General features: G+C 45.9%; 1 protein-coding gene across 9 annotated transcripts in view; it reads left to right on the top strand.

Annotated features, from left to right (window-relative positions):
- GRB10 (growth factor receptor bound protein 10) overlaps positions 1–23,420 on the top strand; it is a 203,454-nt gene that overhangs the window by 19,839 nt on the left and 160,195 nt on the right. For all 9 annotated transcript variants that reach the window (XM_024249931.3, XM_024249932.3, XM_024249925.3 and 6 more), the window contains one exon: positions 17,608–17,777. Coding sequence is in view for 2 of the 9 variants with exons in the window: in XM_024249932.3 (XP_024105700.2) it covers positions 17,608–17,777 (170 nt within the window). In the remaining 7 variants the exon portion in view is untranslated. Of the gene's footprint in view, positions 1–17,607; positions 17,778–23,420 lie in introns of those variants that run through there.

Here is a 23,420-nt window from a genome sequence, read left to right on the forward strand (position 1 = left end):
AATTCTATGCTTAGCTTTTTGAGGAACTGCCAAACTGTTTTCTAGAGCAGCTGCACCATTTTACATTCCCAATAATAATGCACAAGGGTTTCAATTTCTCCACATTCTTGCCAACACTTGGCATTTTTCATTTTCTCTCCTCTCCTCTCCTCTCCCCTCCCCTCCTCTCCCCTCCCCTCTCCTCCCCCCCTCCTTTCCTTTTCCCTTTCCCTTTCCTTATCCCTTCCCTTTCACTTCCTTTTCCCTTTCCCCTTCCCCTTCCCTTCCCCTTCCCCTTCCCTTCCCCTTCCGCTTTCCTTCCCCTTCCCCTTCCTCTTCCCTTCCCTTTCTTCCTCTTCCCCTTCCCCTTCCCCTTCCCCTTCCCCTTTCTTTCCTTATAGCTGTCCTAATAGGTGTTATATCGTTTGGCTGTGTCCCAAATGTCGTCTTGAATTGTAGCTCCCACAATTTCCACATGCTGTGGGAGGGACCTGCTGGGAGGTAATTGAATCACGGGGTTGGGTCTTTCCCATGCTATTCTAGTGATAGTGAATAAGTCTCATGACTTATTCACTGATGGTTTTATAAAGGGGAGTTTCTCTGCAGAAGTTCTCTTCTCTTGTCTGCCACCATGTGAGACATGCCTTTCACCTTCTGTCATGATTTTGAGGCCTCCTCAGCCACGTGGAACTGTGAGTCCATTAAACTTCTTTCTTTTGTAAATTGCCCAGTTCTCTGGTATGTCTATCAGCAGCATGAAAACGGACTAATACAAGGCATCAGATGATAGCTCATTGTGGTTTTGATTTGCTTTTTGTTGTTGAGTTGTAGGAATTTATATATTCTGGATATTAATACTCTATCAGTTATATGATATGCAACTTTTTGTCCCTTTCTGCAGGCTGTCTTTTCACTGTCTTCATAGTGTCCTATGATGCACAAAAGTTTTTAATTTTTGGTGAAGTTCATTTATTTTATTCTTTTGTTGCCTGTGCTGTTGGTGTCATATCTGAGTAGTCATTGTCAAATCCAATGTCCATATAAAGATTTTTGCGTATGTTTTCTTCTAAGAGTTTAACAGAGATAATTTTATTTCTTCCTTTTCAATTTGGATGGCTTTCATTTCTTTTTGTTACTTAATTGCTCTGGCTAGAGCTTCCAATACTGTGTTAAGTAGAAGTGACAAAAGCAAGAATTCTGTCTTGTTTCCACCCTTTGGGGAAAAGCTTTCACTATTTCGCCATTGAGTATGATGTTTGCTGTGGAATTTATAACAGACATTAACAGATATTTAATTCCCTTGCCTTGGTGGAATGTTTCGGGAATGATTCTGTATTCTTTGACTGTCCTGGGACTCTGGAAGCCCAGAACAAGGTGGCTGGGGAGTTGGGAGACACAAGTAACATGATTTTGTTCTGTGTTATAGTGTGGTGTCAGTTCACCTTTCTTTCCAGACCTAGTGGCCATTTTGTAGTCTTGAGGGTTGCAGCAAACGCCTTAGGTTTTGAGTGGTCTTTCAGAGGCAAGGGGGGTTCTTATAACAAGGTTCTCACAACTTTATTCCCTTTTTGTCTCAAAATGATTGAGACCATAGGGTGGTGGTGATGTTGAAGGAGGTCACCTGAATAGATCCACATCCCCATCACAATTTCACTTCGCCTCTTGTACTTCAGTACCACGTTTAGGGGACGCACGTGCCATTCAAGTGAGGTTGGCTTTGTAATGACTTTTCAGGGTGGATTTTGGCTTCCTACAGGTAAGAACTTTCTACCTTTGTAATATCCTGACTCATGAGTTGAAACAATAGATATGATGAAGGCCCATGCCCCATTTAGAAGAGTAAGTTTCATGTTGCCAGGTCAGAAATAGATCCTCTTTCCTCTTGTTAAGCGTTGTGCTGAATCCTGAGAGTGGTAATCCCGCAGCAGGCAGAGAGAGGAGGACGTTGCCCTGAAGTTGTGGGGAGGTGTGGGGTTCATTCCTACTGGGCTGCGGGTTCTGGTCTCTTCTACCAGTTTAAACAAAATGGCACAGATAGCCAAGCGCGGTGTCAGTTGAGAGTAGCACGAATCTTGGGCGCTGATGTGTGCTGTTTAGTTTTGGCCCCTGTTTTAACACAGGGAGAGGGCAGATGGTGAAGCTCTGGCCACCTGTGAGTGTTGGCAACCCCAGGGGGGCAGTCCGTCCTGCTGGCTGTACTTTGAACTGGAAATACTGGACATATGACATTTTCCTTCTGACTCTCGCCGTTCGTGTGGCTTATGCAGGAGGCAGGGGAGGAACATTCTAAATGACCTGGAGCTATGCATCTTGCCAGAATCAACAAGCAGGACAAGCCTTTGGAGAGAACAGTTGAGCCACTTTTCAAAGGCAGTGACCCTCTGGGACCCCCTACTTCAAACTGGCCCTGGAGGAGTAGACTGGTGGAGTGGACTGGAATGGAATGTCCTGCTGATTGTGTGGAGCAGGCTGAGTTGCACATGGTTTCTGGCCAGTGATGTTCATTTGTGTGGCCAGGTCTCAAACTCAATATTGTTTTTAAGAAAATCTTTCTGAATGAAGAAGTCTCCATGGACTCTTACTCCATAAAAGCTAAGATTCTTTGCAGAGTTTCATTGGGCAGCAGTTCCATGTCTAGGGGTGGAGGTTTGGCTTCTGTCAGACTGTTCCACAGGGCACATTGAAGTCCTGGGTGCTGGGCAGGGCTGAGATTCCCAGGGGAGCACCTCCAGGGCTGGGTCCTAGGGCGCCTTGACACTGTTAAAAATTACTGAAGGCCCCAAAGGGCTGTGGTTATGTGGCTGTATATATTGAAATTTATTATTTTAGGAATTGACAGGCATTTAAAAATATTTTTTTCTCCATATAAAAAGAATATTAACCCATTATATGTAAACATAACATCTTTTATGGAAAAAAGCTGTATTTTCAAAAACAAAAAAAAAATGAGAAGAGTGGCATTGTTTTTGTACTTTTTAAATCCATTTAATGTCTGCTTTAAGAGAAGGTAGTGGAATCCCCCCCCATCCCCCCACCATCTGCAATCAGTCGCATGCTATTTGGCCTCTAGAAAACTCCGCTGTGCATTCGTGATGGAATGCAAGGGACAAGGACACATCATATCTTACTTGAAGATAATTTTGGCTTCACCACTCCTGGAGGTCTTGCCATAGGGGTAAGGTCACTCATACCTGGGTACTATGTGAGAGGCTACCACAGGTGGAAGCACAGGTGTGGGGATTTAGGCAGAGACCTTGGAGGCCAGGGGCTGCAACACCCCCTCACTGAATTCAGATAGAGAGGTGCTTGGGAACCACCAGTTCCTCTGGTTGTTCTCTTGTGTCTGTTGTTTGAATCAGAAACTCAGCAGCTTAGGCCTCAGAGAGATCTTGAGGATACTTGGTCCATAACTATTATGTGCCAAATGAGGGAACTTAGTTCTTCAGTCTTCTAGAAAGACTTTATCCCTTTTTGTGTTAAAATGTGGATGCAGCCTGGAAGTGGTAATGCTAGATGCTGCATACCACCTTGATGGAACTAGATGAAGTGATTAGCTTCAGTCGCCTGAGTCTAGAGAGCCTGGGACCAGGCAGGGCAGCAGCATTTGAGGGACTCTTGGCACAGCTTAAGTGTGGGGGCTGTGATGCACAAGCACAGGCAGCTGTCTCTCTGTCTCTTCCCCCAGTGTTTGTTGAGCCAGTGTGATGTGTCCTGTGTTGGCTGCCCAGGTATATACGACAGTTTCTATCCTCAGGTCACCTTTACTGGGGGGCAGACTGAAGGTTTGTAAAAGAAACTGTGATACCAACGTCATTCGATGATCCACCCGAGAGTGCCTTGGAACAAAGGAGTGTTAATCGACAGCGACCGGAGAATAAGAAGGGTGGCTTTTTTTTACCTGACATGTAAAGGAGCTGAGGAGAGAAGGGTGTTGCAGAGAAAGCAGGGATCTGCATTCTTTTCCTCCGCACTGCTGTTGCAGGCTGACAGTCTTTGAGTACACACACAGATGTGGCTGTGTTGTGCCCTGTCAGAGGCCCTGTGAGTCTCACCACCTCCTGAAGCACAAAGGTCCTTAGTGTGGTGCTCAGAGACCCCTGAACCATGGGGTGCAGGGTGCACAAAACTGGCCATGAGCTGACTTTGTAGAAGGGCAGCCTTGGAGGGAGGGCGAAACATTCAGGACTGTGGACCCATTTTCCTCTGTCAGGAAGGATGGGGGAAGTGAAGAGGACCTGATCTATATTTGCCAAGAGAAGCTAAGCAGGTGGTTTTGGCGGATATGAAGGACAGGTTCTTTCTTGGGTCCCAGGACACTCTTTCCTCCTGGGAAGCCCAACCTCCTGTGTGGCTCCATGGCTCTGGTCAGATTCCTGACTACTTAGCATCACAACAGTGGAGGACAATGGAATTCTAAAAAGATTTAGAGGAAACTTAGACAGTTTGAAATTCGATTGTTGTGACTCTTTTAATGGCTCAAATTGTGGAGAGGAGGATAACTCGTGTAATGAAATACTAAATACTAAGAGTGGATTTTGATGGAGTGAAGGAAGTTTGAATTAGCTTTGATTAGAACACAGCCTCATCATGGGGACTCCATTTTCATGGGGAGTAGTGGATGCTTTAAGATGGATTCCCCTGAGTTCAGAGGTGGGCATCAGAGTGATTTGCCTGCATACCAGTCGTGTCTGTGGTCCCGGCTAGCTTTCTGTTCATCAGCCCAGTGAATGGGGCTCCACTTTTCTCCCTTTGGCTTTGCCTCTGGTCCAAGAAGCAAACTTCCTGAAATAGAAAAGGAGGAGCTGTTCTTTGGCCAATGATTTGAGAATAGCTAGAACTAAAGTTACCAACTGTGGAGGGCGGTTCCCTGTGGGCCTCATCAACAGCTGAGGGCCCCCTTTCAGACACCTGTGAACAAGCTCCTCCAGTATCCTTGCATGCAGCTTTTGCAGAACTGATAAAAGCAATGGTCGGTCATGCTTGCCACAAGCTGCTTCTGTTGAGATCGTCATTCTACGATCTTGACCAATGGGTGAAGTTTGGTTGCACTTTTGCCATCTTGCATTCACAGACCTACGGAAACCAGATTAGGGAGCATGTTGGAGGTGGCTCTGTAAGTGACAATGCTAAGATTGAGAACATAGTGATCACATGGTAAGTGTGTACTGAGTGAATTAATGAAAGAATACTGAATTTCAGGACTAAGGGGAAACATAGAAAGAGGTGATTATAAAGGAAGTGAAGACAGAACTCTCAGCTGACCACAATGAACCTGGGGGTTTATGAAGGCCTTATTAGGGCAATTGAAGTCTTAATTTGGGGATTGAAGGAGGTAGCAATGGAGTCTTAAACTTTTCTACCCAAATTGCAAGAGCCAGGTAAAAAGAGAATTAGTGCAGAATCTGGTATTTGAGCTTCCTGCATCGATTTTTCTAAATTATTTGCCAAATTACAGGTTGTTTACTTTCTTTAGTTAAGGCACCACTCAGGGTTTGCCTTTGTCATTGCACAGTTTGTCCCCAGGTCATGGGAGCTGAGGCTGTGTCTAGGTGGCTGCAGGCCTGAGAGGTGTCAATGATGGGGTAGAGCTGGGGGTGTTGGGAGAGGTTTGAGCGGACCCAGCTGGGCAGCACCATAGGGCTGCTGGGTAGGTATTTTTGGGAAGCAGAATGCTGAGCTCTCACTCAGAACCCCAGTGTAGGAGGCAGATGATTACCTGAAACCCTCTGCACAGAGAAGGAACCGGCTTTGGAGAGCATCATGGGTTTCTGCTGCTTCCTCAACTGGTCTCCCCAGTTCCAGAAAGGCAGAACAGGTCATTGAGAGGCACAGCTTGGGCATCTGGATTGTAACACAGGAGCAAAGTGGTAGATGGGTCATGTCTGTGAACAAGGTGTGAGCAGCCTAGTGTAAGACACAGTCAGGGTCCCCAACATGGTGGGCCTAGTGGCTCACTGCTGGGTCTCATTTAAGAAAGATACCTGGATAGGATGACGTAAGAACTGTCTCTGGGTCCCCAAGGATGGGTTGGGAGCTGAAGTGTACCTGCAGCTGGCCAGGAGCCGCAGGGACTCTTGTAGGTATGGAGGGTATGGCATGGGGGCTGCCATACTGTGACTCAAGAGTGTGATGGGTGGATGTGGGCCTCAAAGTGGGCCAGTTCTGCCCAGACCAGAGCATTCTGCTTCCTGTGGAGCATCCCTGGAGCCCTTGTGACCGTGTGGCCAGAGAGCATGGTCTTGGGGCAGGCAGATGACAAGAGGCCGTACCAGGATGGAAGTCATCTGCATTTGGAGGCAGGAAACAACACAGGACTCTCCCTGCAGTTGGTGAGCGTACTCTTAAGGTGTCCTATGCTTGCCTGCACCTGCCTGCCCTATACCTTCAGGATCCAAGTGTCCTTTTGGAACTGAAGGATCAGGAGCCAGAGGGGCCGGCAGTCTGGTACTCCTGCCTTGGGCGTCTGGGCGGGCATTCTGGTACTCCTGCCTTGGACTTCCCGGTGGCCGGGCAGTAGGTACCTGGGAGGATGTTGCACCGGTTTGTGCAGGAGACCAAGAGAACTAAATACAGGAGATCATGCACACTCATTAAAAAAGAATACTGCAGAAAAGTTAGATTACATTGCTAGATAAAGTCATTTTTAATGTGTCCACACCCTGTGTCAGTTTCCAATCTTGTGCGACCTGCCTACTGTATGATAATGATGCATTTCAGAGCCATTAATCATTGTTGCCAACCATTCCTGTTTGTAGGAACCCTATGTTTCTATTGTCTTTGCGAAATTCTTGATTTTCTGAGTTGAGGATTGGTTTTCCTTGTACATGTTTATGTAGACATTACCCTGAAAACCTAGAACACACAGTAGTTACTTACTGAATGTACTAATTATATAGAGAATGAAAAGATGTCATCATCTTTAGAATAGAATGCCAGGCCCTAGTGGGCTCTGGTGTGTGTGCTGGTGATGGGCTAATGTTGATAACTGGCTGTTTGAGGGTGGTGGTAAAGCGTCCAAAGCACATTGACTGTTTCCCCACAGCTTTCTTCATTGAGGAGAGGAGAGATCTTAATCAACTGTGCACGCCTCTTCACTCCAAACTATTACTCCTCGCACAGTTTTAATGATTACAATTACATTATGTTTCCTCCACAAGCCAGAATGTCTTTCCTCTTTACTTTTGAGGTGTATCTCTTTTCTTTCACTTCCCCTTTTTTTTTTTAAACTCCTTTAACTTTTTTTAAAACTCCTTTAAGGGAAGAAGAAAAGGAAAAGAAAGTAAGAAAAAGAAAAGAAAATAGAAGGGCAAAGTCTTTCAGTATTTCCAGAAGCTGCCTGTGTAGAAAAGGGCCTGTGCAGTTAATATTCATGTGACTTGGCCTCAAGCACTTAATAGCCTCATTGTGTTTAGGTATAGAGCAGTGATTTCTCTGGAATTCCTAGAAAGGGAGGAGGAGCCCTCCACAAGGGCAGAGGGGGATCACAAGGGACCCTGAGTATAGGTTTTTGTGTGAGGAGAAGCATATAGGACCCTTGGCCTGAAATTGGATGAAAACATTCTTTCTTAGATAAATTTTAAAGTTGCGTGAGTAATTTGTGATCTTTATTTTAAATAGTCGAACTCAGAAGTCTGTAGAGAGTGAAATTCTCATTTCACTTCTCATGGCCCTCCTTTGAGGTTGGTGTTAGGGTTCTTTTGGCTCCTTTTGCTCTGTGGAATTAACTAATTACTTTTTTATTGATGCATAATAGATAAACATAGTTTCAAGGTACATGAGATAATTTAATGGATTCATGTAATTCGTAAAGGTCAAATCAGTGTACTTGATGTACCCACCACCTTAAATATTTGTCTTAACTTTAGAAACATTCAAATTCTTCTCTTCTTGCTATTTTGAAGTGTACAATAGATTATTGTAGACGGTAGTCACCTTATTGATTTATTTAATTAAGTGTACTTATTTCAAGAATGAGCAGAAATAAGGCCTAGTATTATATAAATCAATAAGGTGACCATATATTTGTACCCATTAATCAACTTTTTTTTAATCCTCCATACCCCCCTACTCTTCCCTGTCTCTGGTAACCACCAGTCTACTCTCTGTCTTCATGAGATCCACTTCATAGCTTGCACATGAGTGAGAACATGTCATATGTCTTTCTATGCCTGTCTTCCATGTTATTGCATGCTGTTGCAAATGATAGAATTTCACTCCTTTTTTATGGTTGAATAGCACTCCACTGTGTGTATGTACTACCTTTTTTAAATGAGTTCATTGTTTTTGGACACTTAGGTTGATTCCATATCTTGGCTATTGTGAATAATGCTGCAGTAAACATGGGAGTGCAGATGTCTTTTTGATACAGATCCTTTCTTTGGGTATATACCCAGCAGTGGAATTGCTGGATCATATAATAGTTCTATTTTTAGTTTTCTGAGGAACCTCCATATTGTTCTCCATAGGGGCTGCACTAATTTACATTCCCACCAACAGAGTACAAGGGGTCCCCTTTGGTACATTCTCCCCAGTATCCATTATTCCCTTTTTGATAATAGCCATTTTAACTGGGGTGAGATGATATCTTATTGTGGTTTTGATTTGTATTTCCCTGATAAATATTAGTGTTGAGCATTTTTTGGATACACCTGTTGGCTCTTTGTATGTCTTCTTTTAGAGATGTCTGTTCACATGTTTTGCCCATTTTTAAATCGAGTTACTTGTTTTTTTGCTCTGGAATTGTTTGAACTCCTTATACATTCTGGTTATTAATCTCTTGTCAGATGAGTAGTTTGCAAATAGTTTCTCTCATTTTCTCTGTTTGGAATTCCTGGGTGCAGACACCCACAGATATACTGCTTTCCCCTTTTTACGGCAGTGTTACTTATTCCTGGTGCTTAGTTCTTTGCCTCCTTTATTAAATACTTGCCTTCTCACAGAGTGCTGTGTGAAGCACTCTGTGGGAATTGCATCATTTCGTCCTTCCATGAAATTGGGACTGTTTTGTTCTCAGTTTACAGTTGAGGAAATTGAGGCAGAGAGTGGCTGAGCGCTTGTGCAGGCTGCCCCCACCCCAGCTGGTGGAGGCTGGGTTCTGAGCCACTTTCACAGCTGCCTCCCACAGACCAGAGCTTATGTCCCCGTGGCTCCTTTAGAGCTTTTGCGTGCCTTCCAGTGCTGCTTCCCATGCTGGAGGAGTACTGTGCTCTACTATATTTAAGTCGGCTCCTGTCCAGGCATTTTTTTCCATAAGTTCAGCAAAGATTTGAGCCACTTGGCCCTGTGCTAAGAGATGGGATACAGCAGTAATCAGGACAGATAGAGTTCTCGGCCTCAGAGCTACCTCTTCTTGGGAAAGGGACACAAAAAAAGTTGGCAGGAAGAAGAACAGCACTAGCAAGCCTGATGTGTTCTGCAGAAGAGGCAGCCAAGGGCTGAGCTATAGACCCGTGTGGAGAGGATTTGGAGTGGGTCAGGCAGCCTGATCCCTCAGGGTGGACGGGGACAGGAGAGGGTGGATGGGGAGCCTTGGTGCTCTGAGGAGGCTACCAGTAGGGGAAGGTGGAAGGCAGCTGGGGCCACAGGTGTTTGAAAAAATTCCAGATACAAGGCAGAGAGCATGCAAAGGCCATGAGGGAGGATAGAGTCTGAGAACCTGGAGGAGGCCAGGCTGGTGAGCGAGGTGACTCCAGCATGGGACAGCAGTGTCTGGGCAGCCTGGTGAGGAGTCAGGAGCCACACAGGTCAGTCTTGGCAGCTGTCGCTGAGAAGTTGGGTGCATTTGAAGTACAGAGGGCAAAGGTGTCACCTCATGGGCTCCCCAGAGCTAGGGCTGGTTGAGTGGGAAGCAGTGAGGATGCTTAGAGACAGGGCAGCTGAGTCCCAGTTCAGATGAGGGGCAAAGGCCTGGAGTTGGCCCCAGAGATGGAAGGGAGTGGATGACTCTCAGCTGCTTCTGCAGCCAATGAGCTGGGCTAGCAGATTACATGGATGGAAGGCAGAAGAGAAAGTTAGGAATGGAGAACGCTTGTTTCTGCCTTGTGCAGTTTGGTGGGTGCCATGAACTGGGGGAGAGGAGTGATTTGGGCAGCCACATTTAGGTTGCTTCCAGTTTTTCTGTATTAAAGTGTGTAGTAAACATTCCGTGTGTGTGTATGTGTGTATGTACACGTGTGTATGCATGTGAGTCTTTCTGTAGGATAAGCTATTCCAAGTAGGATGCCTGCGCCTAAGACTAAAGTCTGAAAGCTGCTGCCCCCACTCCAGCGGGCCTCCCCATGCCTGTACAGTGTGATCCCACCTCCGGTTTAGGGGAGCCCTGTTGCTGTTCAGGCCATCCTCAACTCTGGGTAGTCCCAGTCCTTTTAATTTTCAGCTATCAATTATAGCTCATGTGTTTGTCTATGTCTCCCTGGCTCCTAGTGAAGTTTAGCATGTTTCACATGTCTGTTTCGCAAATTGTTTGCTTCTATCCTCTCCCCATTTTTATGTTGGGCTGCTTATATCCTATCTCTTATTTCAGTAAAGAAGAGATTAAATGCAGATTGTTGGCTGCGTGGTAATGGAAATATTTTGTCCCAAGGCTTTTTTTTTTTTTTTTTTTTTTTAAGACGGAGTCTTGCTCTGTCGCCCAGGCTGGAGTGCAGTGGCGCGATCTCGGCTCACTGCAAGCTCCGCCTCCCGGGTTCACACCATTCTCCTGCCTCAGCCTCCTGAGTAGCTGGGACTACAGGCGCCCACCACCATGCTCGGCTAATTTTTTTGTATTTTTAGTAGAGATGGGGTTCCACCGTGTTAGCCAGGATTGTCTCGATCTCCTGACCTCGTGATCCACCTGCCTCAGCCTCCCAAAGTGCAGGGATTACAGATGTGAGCCACTGCGCCCCGCTGGCTTTTTGCCTGTCTTTTGATTTGTCTATAGGGTCTTTTGCTGAACTGAAGTTAGTTTTTCCTTCATGGCTTCTAGGCTGAGAATCTTGCTTATGAAGATCTTCCTCACTCAGATTTTATAACATTTTTCTTCTGTACTATCTCTTAGTAGTTTAGTAGTTCTTGTAATGTTTAAGGCACATATGGGAGGTGAGGATATGACTGTGGGATCTTACTGAGCATAAGTTGCCAGCTATCCATGATCTTATTTTTAATTTATGTGTCATCATTCACCTCTGGCTGCATTCTCTTACTTTTATTCTGTCTGTTCCTGTATCTGTAAATCAGCAAGCTGAGTTCCTTGAAGACGGGGCCTTCCTTGGGAGGATATTGCTTTAACTCACTGATGTGGAGGTGGAGTGGCCGTCAGCAATGTGAGGGCTTCCCTTTAAAGGAGGTGGTGCATTTCTAACCCTTCTGATCTTCTTTTGGCTTCCTCAAAAATTTTTTATTTTCTTCAAAGGATCTCGTATATATTCTTAAGTGCGTTGTTTTGGTTGCTTCTGCGAATTAAATCATTTTCACAATTAGACTTCCTAGGTGTCTTGGAGCTGCTGTGCAGAAGGGCTGGGGACGGTTTGTAGTTTGCTCTGGGATCGCAATCTTACTAAACGTTCAGATCGGTTCTAATTATTTTTCAGTGCATGGTCTTACATTTCATCTGTAAATAGCGACGGTGTATTAGTCTGTTCTTGCACTACTATAAAGGAATATTTGAGACTGGGTAATTCATAAAGAAAAGAGGTTTAATTCACTCCTGATTCTGCAGGCTGGACAGGAAGCACGGCAGCATCTGCTCGGCTTCTGAGGCGTCCTCAGGAAACCTACAATCAAGGTGGAAGGCGACGGGGGAAGCAGACATGTTTTATGTGGCTGGAGGAAGAGGAAGAGAAGTGGGGGGAGGTGCCACACACTTAACCAGGTCTCTTGGGAACTCCATCACAACAGCACCACGAGGATGGTGCTAAACCATTCATGAAGGATCCATCACCACAGTCCAGTCACCTTCCACCAGGCTCCACCTCCAACACTGGGGGTTACAATTTGAAATGAGATTTGGTGGGGACACAGAACCAAACCATGTCAGACAGTTTTTAAAAATCTTTTTCAATTCAGTATTTACACCTTGTTTCTGTTTCTTACTTCACTGTGTTTTCTAGACCCCTAGAACAGTTACATCTGATACTGCCATTGTGAGCTTTCTGGCCCTAATGTTAATGGGGATGTCATTTGTGCTTCTTCATTACGTGTGCCACTTGCCTGCTGGAAGTTTTGGATAGATGCCTTTTATCAGGTTAAGGGGGTTCCTTATTTATACCTCATCACTAAAATCTTTCATTCCTGGCATGCAGGGGATTTTAAAAGAAATTCTGTTACCTTCTGCGCTTTGGATTTCAGGCTCACTCTAGTAGATTTTCTTTTCCCTAAAAGGAAATGATAAAATCTGTTCCAGCAAGTGATAGAAGAATCAAAATGAAGAGAAATTTTACAATTATTGTAAAAGTTTTCTATTTTTTTCCTTATGGTACAACTGATATTTTATTAAAATCACAAACTATGTGGCAGGGATTCATACATCCAGGTATCTGTTGACTTGCATCTTCGCTCTGCCATTGATTAACTGTGTGGCCTTGGCATATAATTACCGTCTCCTAGCCTTGGTTTCTGCATCTGTAAAATGAGGTAACAGTGCTGCCTCAAAGGATTGATATCTAGTTGTTCTTAATTAAAACCCACCTATCTTTGCATGTTGTGTTTTGTGTCTCACATGCCTTTACTTCCTTCAATTTGATCTTCAAAAAGCCCTCCCATGAGAGATTGTAAAGCATTTGGTAAGATTCTGACAGGTAATAGGTTGTCAATCAAGGGTGGCTGCCATTGCCCTGAGTACAGTTATCATAGCTGTCACCACCATCTTGGGTGGCATCATCTGGAGAGTCAGGAATGGCTGTGAGCCCTGAGATTCTAGTCCCAGGGATCCTGTATGCTCGATTGTGGAGTGAAGACACGTGCCCACTCTTGTTTCAGTGTAGCTTGTATAGCACGTGGTGCCATGATAAAAATACTCATGTTCGTATTTGCAGATTTGACTCTTCTGGATGAACAGTAGCATGTATTTTTGTGCCAAGTACACACTATTTTAACTACTTTTGCTTTAGGGTGCATTTTACTAGATGATGAGTAATTCTCCCTTAATGCTCTATGATTGACCATCTTACCACTTATTTTATTTTGTTAGTTTTAGGATTATTCCCCTGGTTCTAAGAAAAAAACTGCTTGAATTTAGATAGGTACATACTACATTTCATTTATAAAGTTGTTTTGGATATTTATATTACTTTTAAGAGAATTAATCCTTATGATGTTTAATCTTTCCATTTAGGAACTTAGCGTGTTTCCATTCATTTAGGTCTTTTTATATCTCCTAAGTAAGTGCTATGATATTTTATGGTTTGTATAGGATTATTCTTAGGGCTAACCTAAAATATGCATACCTATGTATATAAACTATTGTGAGTGTGGTCTTTTCTGTAGGTTTTCTGCTCAGTTGCTGTTCTATGCATGTGTGCATGTGTATCTATCTTGCCTCTCACCGCTGTGCTGGCCTTTGGCTAGTTTTAGAGCAGTGTGCTGCCTCTTTCAGGTAGGCAGCCTCTGACCTCCCTGTGCTTCTGGTCTGTATGGCCGTAGGGGGAAGCACGCTCTCCGGCTAACCCATCTTTGTGCTTGCTCGGCTGGTGGCTCCTGGAGGCCCCACACTGAGGATTATTGGGCCTGTTGGTCCTGCTTGACCCTGAAATTGAGACCTAGGTGGAGTCTGGGCCTGTTTACACATTTTGGCTAAGTTTTGTTGGTTTCAGTGATGGTGGCAGTTCAGAAGCTGCTCCCGGAGTGTCCGCGTGCTGCCCCCTGGCCATTCACCGTCTCTGTGGCCCTCTCCTGGTGTCTGCTGGTGGACAGGTTAGTGAGGGAAGAAGGACCTTCCTAGGATTGGGCAGATGAATGGGTCCCTGGCAGCTGAGTTGCTGCTGAGCCTTTCTGTATGTTTGGTGATTTGAAAGTACAGCCTCCCTCCTATTCCACAGCTTGTGCGTCTGTGGGTTCCACATCTTTGGATTCAACTAACCATGGATAAAAATATTCAGTCCCCCCCACAAACAATCAAATATAACAATAAAACAATAAAATCAAATAAAAACAATACAGCATAAACAATATAGCATTTACATCGTGTCAGGTATTGTAATTAATCTAGAAATGTTTTGAAGTCAGTGGAAGTGTGTAGGTCATATCCAAATACTATGCCATTTTATACCAGAGACTGGAGCATCCTCTGATGGATTTTGGTGTCTCTGGTGTCCTGGAACCGATCCGTCATAGGTGCTGAGAGATGATGTTGGCACTGAGGTGGGATGGTTTCTGTTTTCGCTTCCATCTGCTGCCCGCTTCTGTGGGCCTCCTGTTCTATCATCTTCACCAGGAAAGGAGCTGTGGCTGCTGGATTTGCATTACTGAATGAAGAGGCCAGAAGATACACCTGATAAAAGTGGTGTGAAGTTGGGCGTTTCTTTTTTCTTTTTTTTTTTTGAGGCAGAGTCTCACTCTGTCACCCAGGCTGGAGTACATTGGTGTGATCTCGGCTCATTGCAGCCTCGACTTCCTGGGCTCAAGCGATCCTCCCACCTAAGCCTCCTAAGTAGCTGGGACTACAGTCACCCACCACCACACCCAGCTAATTTTTTAAAAAAGATTTTTATTTGTAGAAACAGGGTCACGCTATATTGCCATAACTGGTCTTGAACTCCTGAGCTCAAGCAATCCTCTAGTCTTGGCTTCCCAAAGTGTTGGGTTTACAGATGTGAGCCACTGTGCCTGGCCTGTATTTCATAGTTGTTGTTTCAGCTTTAAGCTGTCCACAGGTCCTGGCAATAGCATTCTGAAATTTTATAATTACTTTTTAGAAATGTTCCTTTTAATTCCATTCTATTTACATATTTCTCAATTTGTCTTCATAAGCACCCTCTTACTCTGGGAAAACACAGTCATCTCTGAGTCTCTGATATCAGTACAAAATGGAGTTTAATTTTTTTGTTTAACTAAAAGTATTCTGTCCCCTTCTGAGAAGGCCTAGACTTCACTCTGGAGCTCTCTGGCTGAACAGGCTGAATACCCTCGTCATGAAAGTTAGGATTTGTTGAGTGTCTAAATAGTCACTGTTATTACTCTAAATATTTAGTGTGAGAAAGCTAGACAGAAGGAAAACTTTATATTAGCTCAGGAATTTTTGGAAGATATCAAAGATACTAAACAGAAATCAAGAGGCCCTTTGTTTCTGGGATATTTTGGAAGTAAGTTAAGACATTATTTATTTTTCCTCAGGTTAGTATATTCTTTAAGATCTCAAGTTTAAGTCGTATCTAACTGGAAACTGCATAAGAAATCTCTCCTGACTGATAGGGAAATAGCTGAGTGAGCCCTTTAGACTCTGTAACTTCTGTCCAGTGGTCCGGGTCAGCGTGTGAAGCGTGCTGGTCTACTCTCGGGGTGTTGGTGGTCTGGGTGTCGGTGCCAGATGAGGCTACTGTAAACAGAGCCGAGAGGTTGTGTTTGTAGCAGGCTTTCCCCTGTGTGTTGATGGGCGGGCACTGAGGTTATTGAGGAGGTGTTGTATCTTACTAACTCTTCAGTTTATCAGGTTCAAAGAGCGTGTTGTCTTTGTTTTGTCAACTGTAAAGACTAATATCAACTTCCTAGAAAATAGACAAAAATGGATGAAGTGGTGATGGGTTTGATAGGACAAGTATATTTCACTTTACCTCAGTGATGTATTTAATTTATCGTGACCATGAGAAAAAGCAAACCTTTCAAGCACATGTCTTACATTTGAAGCCACATGCCTGAAGATGCCTTGGGAAGTGATCCTGGGCATTTGAATCAGAATCGAGGAAAAGATTAGGCTCTCTAGAGATGGGACACACATCAGGATATGAGAATTAGAGGTGATTCATATGCTGTTGTGATGGTGACCGTAAGTCCATTTCCCAGTGTTCCCATTGCCATGTCACAGACCCTCATACCTGTTTGCCCATGCACCCTTTAAGATACTAGAACTAAGAAATATTCTAGTCGACATAATCATCTTGATACTTTCCAAACTTCCAAATTCTTTGAAAGGGTTAAAGTGATACCCTTAATAAAACGCTTTTGGATAGGCAGGTGATGTTCAACTTTGATCAGTCTCATGATCATGTATCACATAAATTCCCTTTTGGTCCTAAAAAGACCAGCATCCCCTTTAAACATTAGCAGGCTTCATAGCTTGCAGGTGGCTGGTGTGTTTCACAGCTGAAAATGGGAGAATTATTTGGCGTGTTGTAGTTAATGATGACTATACATTTGTTTAACGTTTGCTATACGTTGAACCCTGTCCGAAGCCTTTACATGCATTAGCTCATTTAATCCTAATAAAAGCTCCGTGAGAGAGATACTATTTTCATGCTGATTTTATAGCTGGGAACACTGAGCCCCAATGACTCAATAATTTGCCCAGACATCAGCCGCTAAGGGGTGGCATCTGGAGATGAACCAAGACTCTCTGGTGCCTGGATTTTTAGCAAGCATGTTCAGTGGGACCTGTTTCAAAAAACAGCCATTTGACTGGTCTTCTTATATCTGGGCCCAGGACTTCTTGATGTCAGGTAAGAGGCAGGGGCAGGTTTCATTTTCACCATTTAACAATTAGGAAAATGTAGCTTCTGACTCTTTCATGGAGGGATCTGTTGAGATCATCCACATTGTAGGCAGGGGACCTCCTCCAGCACAACAGTGATAGGAGGCTCCTGGATGGCACCCTTGCTGCATGCCAGTCACACTGCTGTCATTCTCTGTGTATTTCATTTAAATATGTTGAAATCCAGTGGCATTCCAATGCAGTGTATTAAAATCCTCAGTGAGGTGGGTTTCATCCCCATGCTCTGCAGTGGGACCAGAGCCTGGGAAGACCAGTGAGTTGCCCAGGTCACTATAAAGTCTCTTCTGGTAGGGGTTTCAATTGGTCTCCACCCTTTTCTCCATGCCTAGAACCCACCTGTGAACTGAGGGCTCCGTGCCTTGAGCTCTCAGTTCATAGGACTTGAATGATGAATCAAAGATCAGAGCCAGAATTGGAACCCCAGGTCTGCCTGCTCTGCACCCCTCTCGTGGAACACATGTGCGCCATGCAGAGTGCCCAGCGGGATCTCTGCTGAGAACAGTACCAGGCATTGTGGGCTGGGGCCGGGTCTGACATGGAGGCAGGTTCCTGCTGGGTGGGCTGAAGGTTGTAGCCTGGGAGGACCCTGACCTGGGCCCGAAGTGAGTTCTAGGTAACTTTGCCTTGCAAGAGGGCAAAGGTCTGTGTGCTTCATACCCCGCCTGCCTTGGAGGCAGCGTGCTTTGGAGACGTAGAGATGTGTGGGCAGTGAGCAGAGAGCCCAGGGCATCTTACCTCTGTCCTCTGTCTCTGGGCATCACGTGACAACTAGAAACCTACATCTTACGTAGGCGCGTCCTTGTTTTGTTCTTCAGAACACTCTTAAATGATCTTCCTGGAGAAAAATATTTCATGTCTGTTTTAAAAGTTTTATTCCTGGGCTCAGAGTATAAGTTCATTTGTATAAATTCTACGGAAGTTCAGTGATGGCCCATTTGACTTTCCAGCTTTGGCGCTGACCACGATGCTGAGCAGGAAGCAGCAGCTGCAGGCCCAGTGACTGGCGGCTCAGTGACCAGCAGCCCAGTGACCGGCAGCCAGGTTCTCACCTGGGTCCTCTCAGTGAAGCCAGGGTGGCCGCCCCAGCAGACAGCGCTACAGAGCCAACTCCTGACAGGTAAGCCCTATGCGTGACACTAGTCACTAGTGCCTTTCTTTGCAGGAGAGTCGCCTGTTCAGTATTCATTAAGGTGCTCAGTGAATGCGTGTCACTGTAGGTAGAGGCCTGATACTAGAACCTTTATTCCAAGGTTCCCAAAGAGAGTCTCCCATCTCTGTCCTCTCTCTCCCTCTCCTCCTTGGCTTGCCTCTGCCTGGGAACACCGGGCTGAGTCGGGTAGGGACGGGAGGACCTGGGCTGCAGCAGAGTCGGGCTGTGCACACTCTCCTTGCGGACATGCCTCTGGGCCTCACTGGTCTCCCTGTGCCCTTCCATACGGTGGGGGTGATGCTGCCTGCCTCCTGGGTCACTCTGGGCACCCCCTGTGAGCCTCAGGAGTTGGTAGCTGTTGTTCTGAAGGTGGGCTAGAACACAGTGCAGGAGGGTCTTGACCTGTGCCTTGTTGCTGATGTGTGTGTTAGTGTGGCCCTGCCTCAGTCAGCACTGAGATTGAGGACCCTGTAACTAACGGAGGACCAGGGCAGTGTTGGCGCCCCTGCCTTCCCTTGGCATGTCAGCCTCAGGTGGCCCTTTCTGGGAATGGACCTTCTCTTTGTCCTGGTTGGCCCAGGGTATGGGATTCTTACAGTGACATTGGCAGGTCTGAGATGGTAGCTGGAGATGCAGGCAGACAGCTGAGGCCAGAATGGCTTCAGCACACAGACCTGCCGGAGCTTTTGCCTGCAGAGTGGAGGATGCTGTTAGCTCGGGCTTCCCCGCAGTATCCCGCAGACTGGCTGGCTACACAACAGAAGTTTGTTTTCTTATGGTTCTGGAGGCTGGAAGTCTGAGGTCAAGGTGACAGCTGAGTTGGTTCCTCCTGAGGCCTCTCTCCTGGGCTTGCAGATGGCTGTCTTCTTGCAGTGTCCTCACCTGCTCTTCCCTCTGGACCTGTCTGTGTTTTAATCTCCTCCTCCTGTAAGGACACCAGTTGTATTGGATTAGGGCCCACCTTTGTGACCTGGTTTTAACTTAGTGACCTCTGTAAAGACTCTGTTTCCAAATACAGTCACATTCTGAAGTGTTGGGGGTTAGGGCTTAACATAGGACTGTTTGGGAATGCAGTTCAGCTCAGGTCAAAGGCCTGAAGGGAGGCTGGGGGACCTGGGTACTGCCGGTCACCTTCCCTCATATCCACACCCTTGGTAGGAAGTTTCTGGGCTATCTTTTCCCAAATGTCTGCCTTATGTTAGCTTTGTGTTAGATGCTGAATGACATTTTACACATCCCCTTCTAAATTCAAAAGGTGCGCATGTGGATATTTTCCTTCTCTCCAGACAGCTCACACTGCCATTGCTTTTTTTCTGAGAGTCTGTGCCCCTGCAGAGAGAGGGTCCTGGCGCCAGTGAGGAGGGGGAGCTGGAGCCTCCTGCAGCTCCCGCCCTGGTCATGCATGAACCGTGACCTCCCCCAACTGCCACTGCCTTGCCAAGGAAGTGGGCTGTGCTGTTGGGATGGACTGTCTTTTGTAAAACAGGCCCTTCACCCTCCTCCTCACAGCATAGTTGAGTGAAGGTAGCAGACCTCCCTATCTCAGAATGGGTCAGAGAAAAAGCCACTGCTTTGTGGCCAGTGGTAGCTCTACAGACTCTTCCATGCCTGAGACCCAGGGCAGGGCTCTAGGGCAGCTGGGTCCCTCGTCTTGCCTCTTGACTGCTCATTGCAGACAGTGTGCAGTGCCTGAACCGTCAGGCAGGTGTGCGAGCTTCAGGAAGGCAGCCCTGCGAAGCTGAATCAGGGAGTGCTGTGCTCACGGGCAGGCAGTCGCCCTCCTCGGACCCGTCTGCCCCTTTGCATTGCCCAAGATCCTTCATTGGTGACATAGATTTGTTGTGAGTGATGCTGAGATTCCTTGAGATTTGGGACGAGTTTTCTTTCTGGCAGGGCTTTACAGTGTTGAAGGGACACATCTGAAAAAGGCAAAAAGCCATCTCTCACCAGCCCCAGCACCCACTTCCTGGATCACCTGACAGCCTTGCGCTTCCTGCCTTTTCTTACCGGTCATATAATTCAAAGGGAAATCTCCTTCCCAGCCTCTGCATTCCAATTGCCTGATTATGGACTGCTTGGCATGGACATAGCATTGAAACAAAACTTCGTTTCCCACTTAGTCTTTGTGTTTTTGGCTTGAAATCTGATGATCACAGGCAGCTTACAGAGCAGGTCCACCTGTGTGGTGGGTCCACTCAGTGGGGTGTCTCCTCCGTCCTCCAGGAGGGAGATGCTGAGTCTGTGGCCATCTGTGGCCCCATTTGACAAGTTTGAGTCCCTCGAGGGGTCAGCAGGTATTGAATGAGGCATGGTCTTCCAGGGAGTGCTCTGGGAAGTAGTTTCCAAACTTTATAAGCCATGAAACCTTTCCTTGACTTGGGACTCTCAGATGGGCTCCCTCTTGTCCAACAAGTGAATGAGTGAACGTGGGCACCCATTTGGTACCTGGCACTGTCCAAGTGCCAGGGCACCATGGTCGCAAGATGGCCCCAGCTCCTGCCTGCAAGGAATGTATTTTTGGTAGAAAGATGTCCTATTAAGAACTCACGTTTTTCTTGACATAACGGTTGAAGCTCAGTCCCCTGGGGTTTCAGAAAGATGCTACAAATCCAAATAATAGAGTCTGAGAAGAGCTAGTTATTGTCAGAGTAGACTTCGGTTTGTAGAGTGTCTCAGTTGAGGGCACCCAGGCCTGGATGTGGTGGGGCCTGAGGTGGGAATCCCAGACCCTGTAGTGACGGGCCATGGCACTAGACTTGGGGGAATCAGCTGGGCCTCAGAGCAACCCTCCCACCGTCCTTCACTGCTCACTGCCTCTAAGAGCCAGCCCCGTTTGTTTTGGGGTCAAGGAGGGAGAGGCAGAAATACGCAAATGGTCCTAATGGTCTCAGTTTCTATTCGTTAGCTCTTGGGCCCAAAGAGACCTCTGAGTGTTTCCCTGAGGCCTGTGGTTCCTTGGGGACCATATCTTAGCTTTCGTCTGTCCCCATTTTTGGTTACTTGTCTTGTTCTCATGGGAGAAGTTTTAGGGGTTGCCTGGGGTTCAAAGCATCACATCCCCAAACTCAGTGTTCATGCAGCAGCTTCTGCCTTGCGGGGCTCGGCCTCAAGGAAAGAGCTCTGTTCTTCTGCTCTTGGCCCGCGGAGACCGGCCCAGCTGCGATGGTACAGCTCTTGCTGGGCTCTTACTCACACAGGAGGGCAACTCTCATGGCCCTGGTCACCCTTGGAATGCAGTCAGGGGAGGGCTCATTATCGTGACACCAATCTACCTTAGCGACACAGAGCTTGGCTAAGGGTAGAGACCATTTCTCTGCCCAGATGCTCCGATGCATGGTTCTTTCCCATTTATAGGAGAGTTTGAACTAAAAAACTTTCAGAAACTAATCAAGAATGGTATGCCTTTCACCTTTCTCTTTCTAAAGGCAGGAAACTTCTACAGTTGTGCCACACAACGGTTTTGCTCCTCAAGGTGTCCCATAGCCTTTCCCGTAGGAAAGTTCTTTCAGAAACTCTTATGTACCTTGATGTTGCCTCAGTCTTCCTTTTTTGACATCCTCTCAACTTTTGGCTTCTGTAACTTGAGCCTCCCTGAATCTCCTGTTTATCCTTTTCTGTTTTTGTAGCCCCTCATTTTTTCCCCCCTAATAACTTTGCTTCACTGTCCTCCCCATAGGAGAGCCCTCTCACATTGTTCTGTGGAGTTCTTATTGTCTTGTTTCTGCCTTACTTGGGGCACTTAACCTGCCCACCCTGACTCTGTGGTTTTGTACGAGCTTCTTCCCACTGGATTGCGCTGGGAAGCTTGGGTCAGGCATCATTCATGCCCCTTGGCATCCTTGATCAGCCAGCGAGATACCTCAACAGTATATTTAAGTAAAGTGTCTTTGAACAGAAACACATAAAAAGAAGTTACATATTGATTGGTTGATGAAAATGTGACCAGCTCATAGAAACCTAACTCTGTATTTCCCCTAGGGCCAAAGACTCACCATTCACTAATTCAGTGTTTGGGGTGACTTTAAAGCCCTTAACTACACCACAAATAAGGACAATCACTCCACTTGTTCTTGGTCACACCAAATTCCTTGATATCCATCTGCCCCCAAATTGTTTTCATTCTTTTTTTAACCAGCTCAATTTAGATATAATACATTGAGCACAATAAACTGCACATATTTAAAATGTGCAAACGGATGCATCTTGACATACGTGAAACCATCATCAAGTAACCAAGGTAATGAAAATATTCATCACTTCCCACACTTCCCAGTGCCCCTTTGCAGTTCTTCCTTCCCACCCTTTCACTGATCTGTTTTCTCTCAGTATAGATAGCTTGCATTTCCTAGAGTGTTGCATAAAGGAATCAATTTATTTTATCTGGCCTCTGGCTATTTATTTTGAGATTCATCTGTCAATATTTCACTCCTTTTTAATGCTGAGTAGTGTTCCATTGTATAGATACATCACAGTTGGCTCATTCATCCACTTCTTGATGGGCATTTGGCTTGTTTCCAGGTTTTTGCTGTTTCAGACACAGCTTCTGTAGATTGCTTTCTTTCTGTATCTGAGCCTCCTTCTAGGCTTCTAGGAAAGTAGTGTCCTTCCTTTTTTCCTTCTTTTTGGATTGGATTTCTTCCTGCTGAGGTCCTGGGTATCTGGTTTGGACATGGCTGTGGGTCTACCTGGAGTCTGAGCTCTGGCCTGATATGGAGGGGTAGGAGTGGTGAGGAGGGCAGTGTCCAAGACAAGCCGAGGCTGGGACGTGGCGTCTCTCTCGTCGGTCAGTGAGCTCTCGGTGCCTGTAGGTCACTGCCTTCATTAATTCTTGGCGAGTCTGATTTGCAGGCTTGGGGGCCAAGCAAGCCACTGTGGACCCTCAGAGCGTACCCTTATTTATTAACTCCATTTACGTCATAGGTGGGTAGAGATGATTCCTGGGAGAGCTATCCTCAGACAGCCTAGGCTGTGATTTGGAAGGGCCCATGCATCCTTCTGACCAGTGGTGAGTTATTTTGGGACCCAGGAGATGAGTGCAGGCTTGATGCTGAGACCTAGGGTAATTCATTGCCCAGAGTGTCTGCTATCTTTGCTCTCCTTCTAAAGTGGCTGGCATAATTAGATTGGGGACTTGCGTATCTTTTGTGATGTACAAACTTGTCTCTTCTGGTATTGACAGCAGGCTGTTTGACTTCACAGATGGGGGTGGGTGTAGGAAACCTAAGCATGATACTCATCTATATAGTTCTGTCTGCAGTTGGTTATTGGAATTGTGGGACTGCGTTCCCTAGCACTTCTAGATGTCTCGCCCCAAGAGAGACTCTCAGCAGGCTCAATGTGTGCTGTGATCATTGGAGCTTCTATTGAACAGGATTGCCCTGAAGTGGAGGGAGAATGGCAACCGTTGGATATCTCCTCTGCGTGTGCACCTGCTTAGGTGGAAGACAAGAAATGGTGCAGGAAAGCCCCTTTCATTTTATTTATTTTGGTCTTTGTCCAGCATTCAAAGTTAACTCAACTTTTCAGAAAGGTTTTATATATGAGTGGTGAGAGCAGAGTCGACCAAGATGTTGCTTATGGTCATCCTTGAAATTTATGATTAAAAAAAGA

Source organism: Pongo abelii, chromosome 6 (genome assembly GCF_028885655.2).
Source record: "Pongo abelii isolate AG06213 chromosome 6, NHGRI_mPonAbe1-v2.0_pri, whole genome shotgun sequence".
Lineage (NCBI taxonomy): Eukaryota > Metazoa > Chordata > Mammalia > Primates > Hominidae > Pongo > Pongo abelii.